This window comes from Pinus tabuliformis, chromosome 8, assembly GCF_031772625.1.
Source record: "Pinus tabuliformis cultivar Carrire ecotype Pingquan chromosome 8, CPIR1, whole genome shotgun sequence".
Lineage (NCBI taxonomy): Eukaryota > Viridiplantae > Streptophyta > Pinopsida > Pinales > Pinaceae > Pinus > Pinus tabuliformis.
The window spans coordinates 719,904,762-719,923,208 of record NC_142294.1 but is presented as its reverse complement, the minus strand read 5'-3'; the positions used below and the strand labels follow the sequence as shown (position 1 = coordinate 719,923,208).

Sequence of the window (18,447 nt, the reverse complement as noted above, 5' to 3'; positions counted from 1 at the left end):
CTACCACACCATTTTCCTGAGGATTCCTTGAAGTGGAGAATTGCCTTTTTATTCCATGTTGTTCACAAAAGTCAAAGAATTTATCAAATGTAAATTCCTCTCCTCGATCAGATCTGAGGCATTTGATTTTTTGATCTGATTCATTTTCAACCAAGGCTTTGAAGGCTTGGAACTTTTCAAATGCTCATATTTATGCTTTAGAAGATCTATCCAACACATTCTGGAAAAATCATCAATGAACAAAATAAAGTATTCTTCTCCACGAGGTGACTTTTTCCTCAATGGTCCACATAAATCAGTATGGAAAAGTTCAAGAGGCTTACTAGCTAACCCTTCTTTTTCCATGAAGTGAACTCTGGTTTGCTTACTGGTTTGACATGGTTTGCATATTTTATTTTCTGGGATGCTGATATCTAGAAGATCACAAACAACCTTGAGTCTGCATGCTTTTCTTATTTGAGAAAAGATTAGATGTCCCAATATTCTATGCCATAGCTAGTTTTCATCATTTTTTCTTAGATAACACTGTTGTTGTCCTCCCTTGAGTATGTATAAGTTGTTTGGAGTTCTTTTACATTTGATCATGGTCTCTCCTATATCAAGCTCATGAACAACACATCCATTCGATAGAAACACCACTTCATTTCCTTGATCACACATTTGACTAACACTCAATAGGTTATGATTTAAACCATCTACATAGATAACATTTCCAGCTTTAACCCTTTCTTTCAAGAAAACATAACCTTCACCTTTTATAACAGCAAGAGTGTCATTTCCAAATGAGACATTCTTTTCCCTTTCTAAGGCATTATATGAGTGAAGTTTTTCTTTGTCACCTGTCATGTGTTTGGAGCATCCACTGTCAATGTACCATTGATTTTCTTGTCCTTTTGCATACAAGGCTATACCACATCTTTCTGTTTGAAATTCTTTCCTTCTCCATATCTTGGGATTTAATGGCATTTGTTCCTTTTGAGATGTTTACCGAAATTTTCTCCTGCATTCAGAATCTTCATGACCAAAGTTGTTGCAGATTGAGCATTCTATTTCATTTTCAAGAGGAGAAAAGTTATTATAAGAACTTCTCTTGATTCCTGTTACATTCCTTTGATTTTTTGCTTCTCTAGTCATGATGGTTTTGTAAGCAACACATTGAGCAGATTTGTGCCCAAAATTACGACATGAAAAACATTGCCCATTAAAGAAGTTCCTGCAACTATCGAATCTATTAACCTGGTGATTGTAGTTTCTATTGATATTCATCTTTGGAGCAAATTGAGTATGATTTTCCTGAGGTTGGTTGTGGCTTCGGTTCATTCTTGAAGTAAATTGAGTATGATTTGCCTAAGGTTGGTTGTGGTTTCTGTTCATTCTTGAAGTAAATTGAGTATGATTTACCTGGTGATCAGCTTTATGCCTTTGCTGACGATTGTCATACTATTCATTGGTCTTTGCTGCATAAAGATAGCTTTTGGTGGAGGTTGACGGCTTCTGTGATTGAGATGCTTCTTTAGTATATCCAAGCCTTGTCTTTATCATAGGAGAATGCTGAACTTTGATAATTTCATTTAAAGTTTCTGATCCTTTAGTAAATCTAAGATTGAGAGATTTTGTTTTCTCAAGATCCTTTCTTAGACCCACAATTTCACATTCTAGTTTTTCATTGTGTTTTTCCTTTTCAGCAAGTTAGTATGTCAAGGTATCTATAATCATATCCTTTCCTTCTAAACAAATTTTGAGTTTAGAGATTTCTTCATGAAGTTCTTCCTCTTCTAAAGCATCCCAAAAATTATCATCGTCGTAAGCCATGAGAAGTCTATAATCATCACTATTAGATAAACCATCACTATCCTCTTCTAAACTATCCCACAAATCATTGCTATCATAAGCCATGAGAAGTCTATAATCTTGTCCAGTTTCATCTTCATCACTATTAGATAAACCATCTCTATCTTCATGAGTATAGTAACTCCTTTTATTCACAACTTGTTTTCTATTCCCTTCCTTTTTCATATTTATCTTTATGAGGACATCTAGCAGCATAATGACCGACTCTGCCACAAGCAAAGCATTTGAAGGGTAGCTTACCACTAAACCATCCAGAACCCCGTTGAAGCTTCTTGATAAAGTTTACCTCATCTTCTTCTTTTGAAATATGTCTTGATTCATTATGTTCTTCCTTTCCTTTTGCTAAGGCTTTAAATGAAGCTTCTCTCATATCTGATGGTCCTCCTTTTCTCATCTCAAAGGTAGTTAAAATTCTGTGAAGCTGTGTCATAGTGATATTCTGCAGATCCTATTTTTCTTCTATGGAAAACACTTTTGATTCAAATTTAGAATATAAGAATCTCAAAACTTTCTCAACTAGGGTAACTTCCTTTATTTCTTCACCCAAATTCTTCATACAATTAACAACCTCATCTATACGTAAGAAATAACTAGCTATACTTTGTTTTGCTGAAGCAAGAGATGATCCTTCTATTTCATTAAACCAAAAATAATGTTACAAAATATACAAAAAACCATCCATCTTCATGGACTCAGGAAAAACAAAGGGCATCCTGCCATAGACATGACTCCCCCTACAACAGTCATTACCAAACTCTCAAATTACACAAAAATTTGGACTAAATGATTCTCCAATGACGTGGAAAACTCTAGTAACTTCCACACCCCACTGCCTAAAATATCAACAACAGTCACCACCGACCATACTTCTCATGCCAACCACCGGCTCAGGAAAAAATCACCCCAATAAGACTCATGGAGAAAGAGACCTGGCCCCACAAAAACAACACGGTTAATTCTTACCGTACATCCGAATGGCTAGATCCAACGACCAGGAGCCATATTGCACTGCCAAGATGACCTAATGTTAGTGTGCGATGTGGGGCAGTATTCATTACCACCCCTTTGCCACGTGTTGGAAGCCTAATGGGATTTCTTCCAATTTTCTAATACCATTTACCACTCAGGAGCCATGCAATCACTTGGAAACAGCTTTATGCACGATTTTCCATTCCGAAAGTGGATTGTAGGGCGATTTCCGCTGTTGAAAATCCCGCCAATCTAGACCGATAATTAGCACGATCAATCCCGGCCGTCGAATCACCTTGCATGATCTGATGGTTGAGGATCATTTCGCACTGACTAATATCACTGAACATTAGTGCTTCCTGCCAACCAGACTGATAACCTGCACAATCAATCCTAGCTGTTGAATCACTTTGCATGATCCGACGGCTGAGGATCATTTCGCACCGACTAATTGCACTAAACATTAGTGTGCGATGAGGGCAGTATTTTAGCTGACCCCACCCCCATGTGTAGCCCTCTGTATGGAATCGCTTCAAATTCGAAAATACCATTTCCTGCTTGTGAGGGGCACGATCGCCTAAAAGCCTCTCCCGACCGAGTAATCTGATCCCAGATGAAAAACCCCTAGTTTTGTGGTTGTCGAGAGTCCCTGGGATCCTACCTGTTGTTTCGTTTTCTCTACCAGAAACAAAGAAGGACAAAATACCTGCCAACCGGTATTTCTTTGAATATCCAGGGCTTCCTGACTGAGTATCCCCTGGAATCTCAAAAACAATGTTGACTCGTTTTACTATGGTCGAAAATGAACTGCAATCCCCTGAAGAATTGAAACTAGAAAGAATAAGAAACATAGAACACCTGAATGAACTAGATTCCATCTCCATGGCCCTACTCCGAAACACAATCCTGTCTTCATCTACCTGGTCATAACATTTTGCTTTTAACCTACTCTGAGGCATTTCTTTCCAGCCAAATGCAACCCTGTTCTCTATGCTGATCACCCCTTGATTGGCAAGAAGATCAGCCAATTTATTTGTCGATCTTCTTACATGTTTAAAGCTAACAGTCCGAAGACTTTGGAGGTGCTGCTAAATCCATTGAAAGCCCTGGATCAGACACCAATTCCTTGAGACTTTTTCCAACCTGGTGCCCCAACTGATCCTCTTGACTGATTCAATGATTAACTCTGAATCAACTTCAACAATCACGTTTTTCCGGTTATCCTATTTCAAGAAATCTAAGCACTACTCCATAGCCACCAATTCTGCCATGTTATTGGTGGCTCTTCCTAAATGACAGTAGAAGATGAAAAGTACTCCACCATTCTCATCCCTTAACACACCTCTGTAATCCGCAGAGCTCGGGTTTCCCTTTGAAGCCCCATCAATGTTGAATTTCAAAAAGCCCTTGGGGGGAGGATGCCAGAAATATTGCTTAGAATCCAGGGAGATAACTTTCCTGTCCCATCCCTTAGGTATAAGTCCCTGCAAACCCATTTCACCAAGAGTTTTCAAATCCACACTAGAAGGAGGGTTCTTGGGGAGATTTCGCACAATAGTGCCAACCATTTCCTTAATTTGTTTTAAGATCTGCTGAAAAAGGCTTTGGGATGGCCTCTTTTCATTCTTGAAGATTCTGTTGTTCCTTTCTTTCCAGACATTCCAAATAATGAAACTTGGCATGATGGCCCATGCTGAGCTAAGAATATCATTTTCTAAAAAGGTTATTCTTCATCTGTTTAGGGTATTGATGATGCTCCCTTTGTCCCTATCAGTCTGTTGGAAAATGGTGGCAAAAGAATCCCACAAACTGGAGGTGAAGATGCAATTTTTGAGAAGGTGCTCCATAGTTTCCTCTTGGGCTTCACAGAGCTGACATCTGGAAGGCCCCAAGACACCCCTCTTCCTGATATTATCCCAGGTTAGGATTTTCTTATGCTGAACCAGCCACATGAAGAGTTTAATCTTCATCCAGACTTGAAGTCTCCAAAGGTCTTGCCAAGTCTTATCTGGAGCTTGTGAGTTAAGGTCAAGGAGAATGAGTTTTGCTTCTTTGAGATTAAAGGTACCCTCACTTTTGTTGCCCCATCTTAGCTGATCTTGCTCCCCTGATTTCAAAATCTTCCTTTGCTCTAACATATTTTTTAGAGTTTATGCTTTAGCCTTCAAGGGGCTTTCATCCCTAAGCTCAAAGTTCCTCCAGGTTCTCCATTTTCCAATACTATTGGTTTGGACCCAAAAGTCTTTTAATTTAGATAATCCTTTAGTATCTGTATCTTCCTTGAGATCCCTCAAGTCTTCCTTTAACAAAATAGGTTCTTGTTGCCATCTGTCCTCCCAGAAAAGGGCAAGGTTTCCTTCTCTGATTTCCCAGAAGTTGTTTCCTTGGAGTAAGCCCCTATTGTCCCAGGCATTATTCCAGATGTGAGAGCCCTTATTATATCCTGACATTCTTATTAGATCATTGTTTTGCCACATGTGTGCATATTTTTCTTTCCATATCTTTGCCCATTGAGCCTTAGGGTCTTTAACCCATTGCCACCATAATTTAGCTCCTAAAGCCTTACTTAGAATCTCAGGATCATCCAGACTGAGTCCTCCATAGTTTTTGGGTTTGCAGATTTTTTCCCATGCTACCAAGGCCCATTTCTTTATTTCTTCCCCCTTGCCCCAAAGAAATTCTCTTTGCACATTTCTAAATTGCTATAGAACAACTTTGGGAGCTGGGAGAGCTGATAGCATGAAGACTAGGATTGATTGAAGGACAGCCTTGGTTAGCACCAACCTACCAACCAAATTTAAATATCTGAAAGTCCATTTCCTAATCTTATCTTGTAGTTTTCTAATCACTGGCTCCCAAATGCTCTTGTGAAAAGGCTTGGCCGTTAGAGGGACTCCCAAATATTTTGAAGGGAGGATCTCCCTTTGAAAGCCCAAAATTCTGGAAATATTTCTCTGAATAGCAATGTGAGTATTAAAGAAAAAAATATTAGATTTGGAGAGATTAACTTCCATACCTAAAGCCATGGCGAAGTCTCTCAGGATTTGCTTATAAGTTAGAGCTTCTTTGACTGTGGGGATTCCCTACAGCATGGTATCATCCACAAATTGTTTTTGTGTTAATGCTTGACCATCTTCAGTAAGTTGGAGACCTTTGACTTTACCAACTTCTTTAGCATGCTTGATAGATCTACCCAACCCTTCCATCATGAGAATGAAGAGAAAGGGAGAGAGTGGATCTCCCTGCCTGAGGCCTCTTGAAGGAATAAAAGTCTCCAAAGGAGAACAATTAACAAGAATTGAAAAACTAGGATAACTTACTAGGGCCATTACCCATCTGATCCAATTGTGATCAAACCCAAAAGCCACGAGAACTTTTCTGATATAGTTCCAATTTAGCTTATCATAAGCTTTGGCTATATCCAACTACATGATCATGCCAACTTTCCTCTTGCTTGTTAGTGAGTGCACCACCTCATGAGCTTGAATTATGTTATCGAGGATTTGCCTACCTTCCACATATCCAGATTGTTCCCCCGACACCAGGGTGGGAAGAAGAGGTTTGAGTCTATTGGCCACAACCTTGGATATTATCTTGTAGACAACATTGCACAAGGCAATGGGTCTGAACCTATCAGGAGTTAGAGCTAAATCCTGTTTAGGGATCAGGGCAATAAAGGTGGTATTAAGTGCCTTCAGAATGGTTTTGTCCCTCCTAGAGTCTTCCACTACATTCAGAACGTCCTTTTTTACAATGTTCTAGCAAAATTTGAAGAAATCAACATTAAAAACATCTGGACCTGGTGCCTTACCATTTTGCATTTCTTTTAGGACCTCATTGATCTCCTCTTTCGATACTAGTCTATTAAGGTTGAAATTTTCCTCATTGGAAACCAGCATAGGAATATGTCTTGATATAACCCTAATGGATTGTTCCCTATCTGAACAGGATTCCTGAGCAATACCACGAAAGTGTTGAACCAGCACTGCTGTTATTTCTTCATGAGAATGAAGAAGATTACCTCCTTCATCCTTGATAGAAGAAATCTTATTGTGAGCTTTGTTCGCCACAGTGGATCTGTGGAAAAATTTGGTATTGCATTCTCCTTCTTTTAGCCATTCCACTCTGGATTTTTGCCTCCAAAAAATCTCCTCTTGTTTATAGAAGTTCTCCCATTCTTGTTGATACTTGGTTGCCTGCTCATTTCTATCCTTATCAAAACCCTCCCTGATAAGGGTTTGGTTGAGTTCCTGCATTTTTCCCTCAACAGATTTTTTTCCTTCAAAAATATTACCAAACTCCTTCTTGTTCCACTCCTTGAGCCTGAGTTTGATATGTTTTAGTCTTTTTTGAAGTAGGAACATGCTTGTGCCCTGAATGTTTAATTCTTCAGCCCACCAGATGGCTATGTTGTTGACGAAATCTGGGTGGGAAAGCCAGATGTTTTCAAATCTGAAAGGTCTATTCTTGGGGGTACCAATGCCCTGAATTTCCAGTTGCACTGGCCAGTGATCAGAGCCTCCAAAGGGGAGAACTCTTGCAACTATGTCCTTGTCCTTGAGCATAAGATCCTCTGAGATAATGAATCTATCTAATTTGGAAGCCACCTGAGACTCTCCTCCTCTTTTATTGTTCCAAGTAAAGGTACCATTACTCATAACAATATCCACTAACTTCATATTGTCTATGAAGGATTGGAAAGCACAAGAATCTTTATTTAGAGTTTTGGTGCCCCCTTTTTTCTTCGACAAAGATTTGATCATATTGAAATCACCCCCCAAGATCCAAGGGATACTTGCATGTCTTTCCCTGAGATCCTGCAGGGAATCTAAAAGCTTGAGTTTTCCATCCATTCTTTGGGGACCATACACATTCGTAACTAGGTAGACTTCCTTATCTCCCACTGGTTGTATGACCACTAATAGATAATCCCTGGCTTCCTCTACATCTATAATGTCAATTTTTTGGGGGTTCCAAAGCGTGAGAATGCCACCTGCTGTATTCTCTACTTTGACTTCCAGAAACTCAAATTTATTGAGCCATTTACTTTGAATCTCTTTTATTTTCTGAATGGAACATTTAGTCTCCTGGATGAAGATTACATCCGGTGCTACTTGTTTCATTCTATTACTAAGTAATCTTTGTTTTCTTTTACTTCCTAGGCCTCTAATATTCCAAGAAGTGAACTTCATTATTAAATATTTGTAAAGGAGTAACTGGATAGGTCTTTCATCTTACCTGAGTCTATCATTAGCTTTCCACATTCCATCAAAATCTCGTTCTGCTTTTTCCTGCCTCTTTTCTTTCCTGGGTATCTAGGTGCCAAGCCCGGTGTGGTTTTCATAGCTTTCACACCTTCACTACCCTACCTTTCATGATTCCCTTGCTTTTCCAGCCCTATGGTCTGAGTTTTCCATAAGAACAACTGTTGAACTCCTCCGGAGGTAACAAATCCACTCCCTCCCTAGTTCCTTGTTTCAAGAATCCTTCTAGATCTAGATTCTCTTTCTCAAGAATCTCCTATAGTTCATGGTCTTCCATTTCCATCTCACTCTGGGTCATTTCTAGATCCATCTCCAATTCTGTGTCACTCATCATTTCTTCTTTTTATTTGTTAATGTTTTGTGTTTGCTCATCCTCTTCTTCGTTCTCCTCGTTCACTGGACTGTCTCCCTTGGCCTAATCTGCTTTCGTTATCCCCTCTTCCTCTTCTAGTGCTTGAAACCTATTTTGACTGGCTTGTTGCCTTTCATTTTGATGTGTCTTCAATCCCCTCTTGCTCCCTTTTCCTTTCTGGACCACTTTGTGAAAGCTTTCAGTGTCTTTCATGGTATTGGTTTTACTATTACTTTCAGTTTTACTGAGAGGGAAATCTCTGAATAGATGGCCATGCTCATGAAATTTACGACATCTGAATGGGATGTGCTCATAATCCACTGTTTGTACCCATTTTTCATCAAACACTTCCAATATTACCTCATCCGGCAAAGCTCTAAAAAGATCCATCTCCACACATATTCTTGCAAAGGATGTGTATTTTCCCCTTCTGGTGGCCTCAGAAGCTTTGAAAAAACATCCTAACTTATTTCCTATGGAAAATAGGGATTCCAGTTGCTAGTAATCCAAAGGTAGAGAGTAGAGTCTTACCCAAACCAAGACCGAGGTAAAAGTTTCACGTTTTGGGACAAAATTCATGATCCAAGGTCTCATATAAAAACCTGCCACTGCATAAAAGTAGGGCCTGTTGTGTGTGGAGCATGATTGTTCAGAGGTCTTTGTTTCAGCCGGATGTATACCCCAGGTAGTTTGTACACCCCTCCACGCGGGGGGGTGCGGGGGGGACTTGTCCCCCCCGCGGGGGTCCGAGGGGGGCCGTCCCCCCGGCTGGGGGGTCTGAGGGCCAGCGGGGGCTCGGGGGCAGCGCCCCTGAAGCTAAAAACAAATGTAAAATTGCCTTGTAAAAGTATAGTAATTTCTAATCAATCTGGGCCGTTCATTAGGCAGATGATCTGACGGTAGAACTTATGCTTAGTTTAGGGTTTTTTGCCCTAGAAGGCAACCCCCTCTCTTTGTATGAGGGCATTGTATTTGAGGCTGAGATATAGATGTGTATTCTGTGAGCGAGAAACTGAGAGGTGAGACTGTGAGAAAAAACAGAGGATATTACAGCGGATTTGCTGTAGGTTGTGTCTCTTCATTTTGCTGGATAATAGAAAGGAAGGACTGGCTGTTCGGGGTGGACGTAGCCCAAACTGGGTGAACCACGTATATCTGTGTCTCTCTTGTTTTATGCATTCTCTGTGTTTATATTTCTGCAATATTTTATGTGTTCCATTGCTCCGTAATATATATAATTTTCTAACAGGGCCCTCCTTCAAACACTCTGTCCTTATCTTCAATGTTTGCAAGGACTACAGTAAAGAATCCCTTTGACCCAAGATGTAGTTATATGCTTCCTTTTGGTTTCCAGTGGTATTTAATCCATGTTTTTAATGCTTTTTCAATGGGCCATAAACCCATGAACTTACAAATGATTGCATAAGTCTACATGTGGTCGCTATGTGCCTGTAGAGTGGGATCATTCAAAACAACTCTAGGAGTGATAGTAGTCTTGGGTTTGCATGGTCCCTTTTGAGTTTTGTCTTTTGCGCCCTATTCCTTATCTGCTTCCTTGCTTTCCTTAGTGTTTTTATTCTCCTTACATTTAGAGCCCTCCTGCTCCTTTTCTCTGTTTCTTTGCCTTTCAGCTGAAGGATCTCTATCCTCTTCTATTGCTTTTTTTCCTCTGCTGGCCACTGCCTACTTGTAGGAGGGAGTGGAGCTCCATCCTTTACGGCTTTCCATGGAGAATGAACTCTACTAAACTATAACCCTAGCTCAAAAATCGCCCTCCTGCTCCCGCGCTCCCAACCGGCCTTATGTTTTGGTTTCGTAACTAGCTATACTTTCATCATTATGAATCTTAAGAGTTTCATACTGAATTCTGAGAGTTTGAAGCTTAGCATGTTTTACCTAAGAGTCTTCTTCATAGCTCAGAATGATTTTGTCCCATATTTCTTTGGTTGATTTGAGCTACATGACTTTGAAAAACTCTGATTGTGACAGATATCCCAATAAAATATTGACAACTTTGGCATTGGTTTCATATTGCTTTTTACCTACCGCATCTGTAGGAATAACTGTTGGAAATGTATATCCTCCTTCTACAATTTCCCAGACATCCATTCCAAGTGATTGTAGATAGGCTGTGGTTCTTATTTTCCAATAAACAAAGTTTCTCCCATCCAATTTTGACAGTTTGATGGATCCCATGCTTTCTTGATTATTCATGTTGATGGATCTCCCTTCAAGCGATCAAGCTTCTTCTGAAGGACCTGCTCTGATACCAATTGTTGGAAATAATACTGAGAGGTGGGTGAATCAATATTATCAGATCAATAATTTTATTTTCCAAATAGATTTATATACGCTACTTCAGTGATGTGAAATAGCATGTACACGCAATTGTGATTAAGGAAACCAACTTATCTCCAGAGATCTTGTGATTTAGACAATTTATCATGTGTTGATCTTAAAGCAGTATATCAAATATTTATTAGACAGTGTAGTAAAAGAATAATAAAGCATCACACATACGAAACACACATGAACACCAACATGTAAGGTGGAAACCCAATGTGGGTAAAAACACCTGCTACTGTCATCTCTGTCTTCTTTTAATAATAAGAAAATTTGTTTACAATCTTGTACTGGTGCAAACTCATACCAGTACCCAGGCTTCTACCTGCAGAAGGTTACAGCCTTCTCTCATTCTCCAGCTTCTACTGGAAGGGAGCTACAACCCCCTAGCTCTTGTACTAGCCAATATGTTTACTAGTACGTAGGTGCCAGCCTACAAAAACTCCACTCTTCCACTAGGGACCACATTTCATGAATTTTCAAAATGGATACTCCTGGATCACAACACCACAATGTGAAGGCCATGTTTCATCAAATTTTCACACTGGTCCCATCATAACTTTTAAACTTAAACTCCATCAACCAATATTTAGATAATCTGAAAAATTAGATCACTCACACTAGAACAATGTGCTAAACCTAGAACCCTGCATCATCATTCAGAACCAGCTGTAACCTCAAAAATCATGCATTATACTATATACGCTACTTGGCTACAGCCAAACTACGTGTATATGCTACTTCCGTTAATTGAACCTGCATATACCTTCAAAACTACTGCAAACATCTTCGATGGAGCTGGTTAGGGTTTCGAAACCAGAGCTCAAGTCGGAACCACGCACGGGCCACGGGTAGGTAGTTCAGGTCAGGTGTCAAAGAACAGCTGCCGGTGTAGGTGCAAAGGCGACTGGCAGGTGGAGGTGGAAGCTTGTATCGGGCCAGGTTTTGTCGTTTTATGTTTTTACCATAATACAGTCGATTACAGTTTGTTATCCGCCTTTTTTCCATTTTTCCTCCACAAGAAACCGTGAAGGTTATCACCATTGACCATCGGCTGTAGCAAATACCTTGGAACGGGTTGTAACCATGGTTAATCCCGCCGAACTTGTAGACCTGGACCCAGCACTGGAGGACATCCTCTCTATGTGGGGGAAGGATATCACCGCTCAGAATGTGGAACACTATTTTGGGGCTTTCGAACTATCAAGGTTGGAGGATTTAACTCAGGCGGAAACACCTTTGTTTCGGTTACAAGACAAGGATGCGGGCAGCGCGGCTCACAATAGATGCATAACGGCCGTCTCCAAGCAGGTGGGAAGCGAAATAGTGTCCAGGGGGACAGATGAGGAAGGGTTGCCCACAGATCCAAAGGGTAAAGCAGTGTCGACCCGATTTACGCCTTCTAAGGGTTTTGAAGATTTAACTAATTTAGGGCTTTCTGCAGGCTATAGTCTGTCAAGGGCCCCAGGGGGTCTTCCATCGATAACAAGGGTAACTCTGCCAAGAGAATCCCTTTCTCTAAAAGGGTCTACAACAAACGGCCTCGGAGAACCTTCAGCTGGGGAGCGGGCAGGCTCTGATGGACTGGCAAAGGGCCTTTTGTCACCAGGGAACTTTGAAGCAGGATTTGTGAGTCGGACCCCGACACAGCCGGAGATAGAAACTATTGGGGGCATAACGCAGACAATCCCAGAAAGAAATGATGGTCGAAGGGGTTTTGGATCTCCGGTGGAAGAGTTAAGAATCAAAGGTGCGAAAAGGAAACCGCAAAGACCCATTGGATCTCAGGAGATTGAAGGCAATTTGGTCCTTGGGATGGAGGTTTCTATCGAAGAAACCCTAGCTGTCGCAGACTGTACCTTGGTCGGTAGAGCTAGAGGTAAGAAATACTCTTCTGAATTTCTTCAAGTATGGGGTGAGACTTGTTTTGTGTCTGCCAGACCTATACAGTTTGAAGCTCAAGTTTTAGGGAAGGGTTGGTTTAAGCTCAGTTTTGTTGATAAAGACTCGACAGAATGGGTTTTCCACCGTAATTGGCATATTGGGAACATTCTTGTTCTGTTAAAGAAATGGACCCCCATGTTTGATGCTTTCAAGGAGAGAACGGACGAGTTCCCTGTGTGGGTGCGAGCTCCGAGCTTACCATCCTTCCTGTGGACAGAAGAAGTGTTCAAATCAATTGGGAATAGGCTGGGGGTTTATTTGGAGGCAGATATGACTTTCTTGGAGACGAAGAATAGAACGATGGTGCGTATTTTGGCTCTCCTTAACCCGAGTAGAGGCTTGGCACAAAAAATAAATCTCCAGTACAAAGAATACGTGTTTGAGCAGATATTAGACTATGAATATTTGCCGTTCAGATGCCATCGCTGCCATGAGTATGGGCACTTGGAAAAATATTGCTCACAGCTGAGAAGAAGGAGACACTTTCGGAGGACTACAGCTAATAGAGGAAATGTTCAAACTCCTGTTCAGATGCCCATGGAGCATGAAATACCGGAGACGCAAGGAACAGAGGATATGGAGACAGAGGAGACTGTTAAGGATCCTGTGGGTGAAGCTGTACCAAACCAAGAGGATGCTCAGGAAACCGTAAAACATCCGACGGTTGCTGTGGAGGAACCCGATAAAGAAGTGGAAGCCGCGGAAGAGATCGTCAAGGAAGATCCTGCAAGTCAAATCCCGCACGAAGACGAAGAAAAGGGTATGTGCTCAGGGACCCCTATCTCGTCTCTAAACTCTCCTGAGCATGTTTCTGTTCCTTCGCATGTTTCGTATCCAAATAGTCATGTGCAAGAAAATAATGCTGTTGAAAATATGGAACATATTTCGAGTTCCCCGAATGTAGACACTATTGCTGATGCATTACCGTCTCTGGATATAAACTGTGAAGACCAGTGGCCCCCTCTTTCACATCCAGCTTCTCGTTCCCTTTGCCCTTATAACCTGAGATCTCTGGGAGGGAAACATAGTGATCTGGGGACATTAGGTGGATTGGGACAGACCCCCTCTCAGAGTTGCCCCAAAAATAAGAGAGGTAGGAAATCGGATATGTCCAAGGCAAAACTTAAAGCTAAACTGGATGTTGCAGATGGTAAACAATACTCTATCCCGGGGGTTCTTAGAGCAGCCCACCCCCCTGAGAGTGTTATAAAATGATCTTGACATCCCGGATTTGCAGAGGTTTGGCCAGCAAACCTAAAAAACTAGCCTTGAAAGAGTGGATAAATAATTCAAATTTAGATGTTATCTTTCTGCAAGAAACCCTGGGGAGGGCTTGTGAGATTGAAGCTATGCTTAAAACCCTTCTGCCTGGGTGGATCTTTTCTGCTATAGATTCCTCTAGTCACTCGGGGGGCATTGCTATTGGTTTCAAAGAAGGGCGGGTAAAGGTCATAAACCAATGGGGGATGAAACATGTTATGGGCATGGAGGTTTTATCTCCAGATTTCTCTTTCCCTATCTCCTTAGTAAATATCTATGGGCCTTGTCAGGGCAGGGAATTTTTTTGGGAAGATTTGATGTCAAAATCTGTGATGAAATCCCCTTTGATGATTTTGGGAGGTGATTTAAATTTTTCCATAGGCAGAGCAGAAGCATGGGGACCATCAGCTAGAGAAGATCCCCTAACAGATTTCTTCTTTAACCTCATCTCGGATAATAACTTCACAGATCCTTCTCCAATCAAACTAAAGCCCACTTGAAGGAACTGAAGGATAGGTGAAGATCGAATAGCCAAAAGACTAGACCGCTTTTTGGTAGCTGAGTCATTGTATTCCAAAATTCCCATGCTCAGACAGTGGGTTGAGGAAAGAGGGAATTCAGATCATTTCCCTGTTTTTTTAGACCTTACTCTTCCTCCTCCCAAACCTCCTGCCCCTTTTAAGTTCAATCCATCTTGGCTCCAAGACCCCTCATATTGCAATCTGTTTAATGAAACATGGATTCACCCTGTTCACAATACAGATGAGGATAAATGTTTTTTGTTCATGGAGAACCTCAAAAGATTGAAGAAAGCCACAATCTCCTGGGCAAAGGAAAGAAAACTGAAACAAAATGAGGAGCTGGTTAAAATTAGGGAGGAGCTGAAGCAGATGGAAAGTATGGAGGTAGATGGATACTCTTCACAATCCTCAAAAGACAGAATCCTTCATTTGGAGAAGCAGCAAAATAAAATCCTCTTGGATAAGGAAGAAGAATGGAGGATCAAGAGTAGGGCAATTTGGTTAAAATCTGGGGATGAGAACACTAGGTTTTTTCATAACTTTGCAAAAGGTAGGAAAGCTGAAAATACTATTTGGCGCCTTAAAGATGAAGAAGGGAGGGAAGTCAGTTCCTTTCCAGAGCTTTCTGGGTTAGGAAAAAGACATTTTCAGAATATTTTTGCAGATTCTGGGGAGGCTACTATTGCAGAAGTCTTTCGAACTGTGCAAAGCTTCCCTAGATTCATTGAGGAAGATGAAGCAGAAGATCTTTCAATCCCGGTATCAAAGGAGGAGGTTGAAGCAGCTATGAAGCTCATGGGCAAGGATAAGAGTCCAGGCCCAGATGGCTGGACTATAGAACTGTTTCTCCATTTTTATGATAAAATAGGATCCGAAATTACTGAAGTAGTTGAAGAGTCAAGACAGAAAGGAGAAGTCTATAGACCTTTCAACTCAACTTTCATTGCTCTTATTCCTAAGAAGGATGACCCGGAAAGTTTTGAAGACTTCAGACCAATATCATTGTGTAATTGCATCTACAAGATTATAGCAAAGGTTATTGCCCTCAGAATAGCTCCAATCCTGTCACAAAATATATCAATGGAACAATTTGGTTTCCTGGATGGAAGACAAATTCATGAAGCCATTGGGGTAGCACAGGAAGTTATTCATAGTATCAGATTGAAGAAAAAGAAGGGGGCTGTTCTCAAAATTGACCTATCTAAAGCATATGATCGGATCAGTTGGCTCTATCTGCGGATGTTGCTAACTCAAGTGGGTTTCAGCTATTCCTTTATTAGCTGGATCATGGGTTGCATCACAAATGTCAGCTTTGCAGTTCTGGTCAATGGTGCAGCTTCCTCTTTCTTCAACAGCCAGAGAGGACTCAGGCAAGGTTGTCCATTATCCCCTCTTCTGTTTCTTCTTGTGGCAGAAGGGCTAAGTAGATTGATTCACAAAGCCAGAAGAGAGGAGAAGGTAAAGGGTATCGAGGTAGCAATCAATCTCTTCATCACACACCTTCTTTTTGTTGATGACATATTGATTTTCACCAATGGTTCCTACAATGAACTAAAGGAGCTAAAATGCATTTTTGATCTTTTTCTAAAAGCAACTGGAATGCAGATAAACTCAAGAAAATCCCAAGCGTGTGTGGCAGATTTTGAAAGAAGAGAAAGGAATAGAATGGCTAATCTATTCCCTTTCCCCATACAGCCCCTGGATTCTCCCTTCAAATACTTGGGTTTTTGGTTAAAGCCAACAGGTTACAAAAAAGAGGATTGGAATTGGCTCATTGCAAAGATTGAAGCCAGAATCTCACATTGGAGCTTCAGATGGTTATCCAGAGCTGGTAGGTTGACCCTTATTAAATTAGTTCTGTTAACCATTCCGGTTTATTGGGCCGCTCTGACTTGGATCCCCAAAGGCGTGATGGAGAAAATCAGAAGAATTTGCTGCAGATTTTTATGGGCAGGATCAAAGGAGTCCTCAGTGTTACCCTGGGTAGCTTGGGACAAAGTGGCCAGACCAAAAGAATGGGGAGGGTGGGGCATTAAAAGACTCCCTGAATTCAGCCTCTCATTAGCAGCAAAATCAGGATGGAGGCTAATAACTATGGAAAATCTATGGACAAGGGTGGTGAAAAGGAAGTACATCGACCCTATCCCTATGGAAGACTGGATCCGGAGTCAAAATAAGAAGATAAAAAATATATCAGCCATCTGGAAAGCCACGGTGGAAGCCTTTTCAGTGATCGAGCAAGGATTAGCTTGGAAAGTTGGAGATGGAAGACTGGTAAGGATTGGCAGAGATCCATGGGTAGGATGCAATGAAGCTTATGCCTTATCACCAGGGCTTCTCAGACACTTGGATAGTAAAGGTATTACAGCATTAAATCAGGTGGAGAAGGTTGGACAGTCTACTATATGGGGACAGGCATGGAAGGATGATGTAGATTTGGGGCTAAATGTCAGATGGAAGATTGAGTGGGAGGGTTTCATCAAAGAATTACAACGTTCAAATGTCAGGATAAAAGATGAACCTGATTGCTTGATGTGGGCACAGAGTAAATCAGGGGAATACTCCCCAAAAGAGGGATACCTTTTCTTAATGGGAAAGAAAGGATGGGGATTACCGGTTTGGTGGGCCAAAAATATCTGGAAACTCAAAAGCCCAGCTAAGGCCAGGCTTTTTCTCTGGTGCATCTTAAAAAGGAAGGTCCCAACATGGGAAATTTTACAAGCTAGGTTCTTAGTTGGGCCTGGTAGATGCCCCCTATGCAAGTCTGAAGAAGAAACCATTAGTCATCTTTTCATAACATGTGCTGTTTCAAGAAAGATATGGGAGGAGGTCACTGGTTTGCTCAAGATAAAAGCTCAGTGGGGGCATGATCCCTTGGAGACAGCCTAGAGGAAATGGTGGCAAGACCATCTGGAGGGGAACTTGAGAAATCTGCCTCTTATTTTCTGTTGGGGAGTATGGCTTGCCAGAAATAAAAGTCTTTTCCAAGATAAGGACACCCTTTCTTCCGTCATTGCCATTAATATAGCTGCCATATACTCTGCTTTACCGCCCCCTGAGGTTAAAAATCCTAAACCAAATCAAAAACAAATCAACATACAGGAAGGCATTCCATGTGGTTTCTTTGATGGGGCTTCCCAAAACAATAGGGCTGGAGCTGGCCTGTGTATACATATCAATCCGGATCACTCTTTAAAAGCTTCTGTTGGGCTGGGTACAGGCACAAATAACTATGCTGAATTATCTGCTCTGCGCTACCTCTTATGCTGGCTTCTTCACAGAAATATCAACACAATTCAGATATTTGGGGATTCACTAAATGTCATAAATTGGGTCAATGGAAATGCATCTTGTCAAAATCAGATTTTGATGACTCTTGTTGAAGAAATTTCTTTTTTAAAGGCATCTTTTAATAAGTTTTCTATCTGCCACATTTACAGGGACAAGAATGAGGAAGCAGACCAGCTTTCTAAGGCTGGTTTACAACAGGATATGGGCAGCTGGACAGTAGAAGAGATCAGACAGGGGCAGTCAGTCATAACAAATCTGCCTCCTTATACACAGTCACTTTGATTACAGTTCATCTTCCTTTTTTGACAGCAGTTTTCGCGGATATATATGTTTCTGTTTATATATTTATCAGTCTTCTTTTCAGTTTTCTCAGGTATATAGCCACAGCAAACAGTTTTAGATATATACTTTTTTATGGTTCCTTTCCGGGTTATAAACTCATAATTTTTTGATGTATGGGGTTGTTTTCCTTTCGTTGAAGGAGACCCCAGCTTATTGTTCGGTTTTCATCATGAGATTTACTATGCCTCCAATGGGAGGAAGACTGTACAGGTTCAAAAAACAGCAGAAGCAGCTCCTAAATGTTGAGCAGATCAGCAAACAAATGAGCCACCTGTTATGGCTTAAGACCAATATTGCATGTAAAACTTTT

The 18,447-nt window shown here is 41.0% G+C and overlaps 1 protein-coding gene across 1 annotated transcript; it reads left to right on the top strand.

The window, feature by feature from the left end:
• The first annotated feature begins 14,882 nt into the window (after positions 1 to 14,882).
• LOC149237614 (uncharacterized) lies at positions 14,883 to 18,077 on the top strand. Its single transcript, XM_089369333.1, has 3 exons — positions 14,883 to 15,539; positions 16,200 to 17,125; positions 17,945 to 18,077. Exons 1-3 carry the CDS (start codon positions 14,883 to 14,885, stop codon positions 18,075 to 18,077), a joined length of 1,716 nt encoding a protein of 571 aa, XP_089225459.1.
• Positions 18,078 to 18,447: the final 370 nt, after the last annotated feature.

Coding starts and splice junctions, on each gene's coding strand:
- LOC149237614 (XM_089369333.1), top strand. CDS start 14,883: ATGGAGGTAGATGGATACTCTTCACAATCCTCAAAAGACAGAATCCTT. Junction 15,540..16,199: donor TCTACAAGATTATAGCAAAG/GTTATTGCCCTC, acceptor TTCCCCATACAG/CCCCTGGATTCTCCCTTCAA. Junction 17,126..17,944: donor GGATGGGGATTACCGGTTTG/GTGGGCCAAAAA, acceptor CCACATTTACAG/GGACAAGAATGAGGAAGCAG.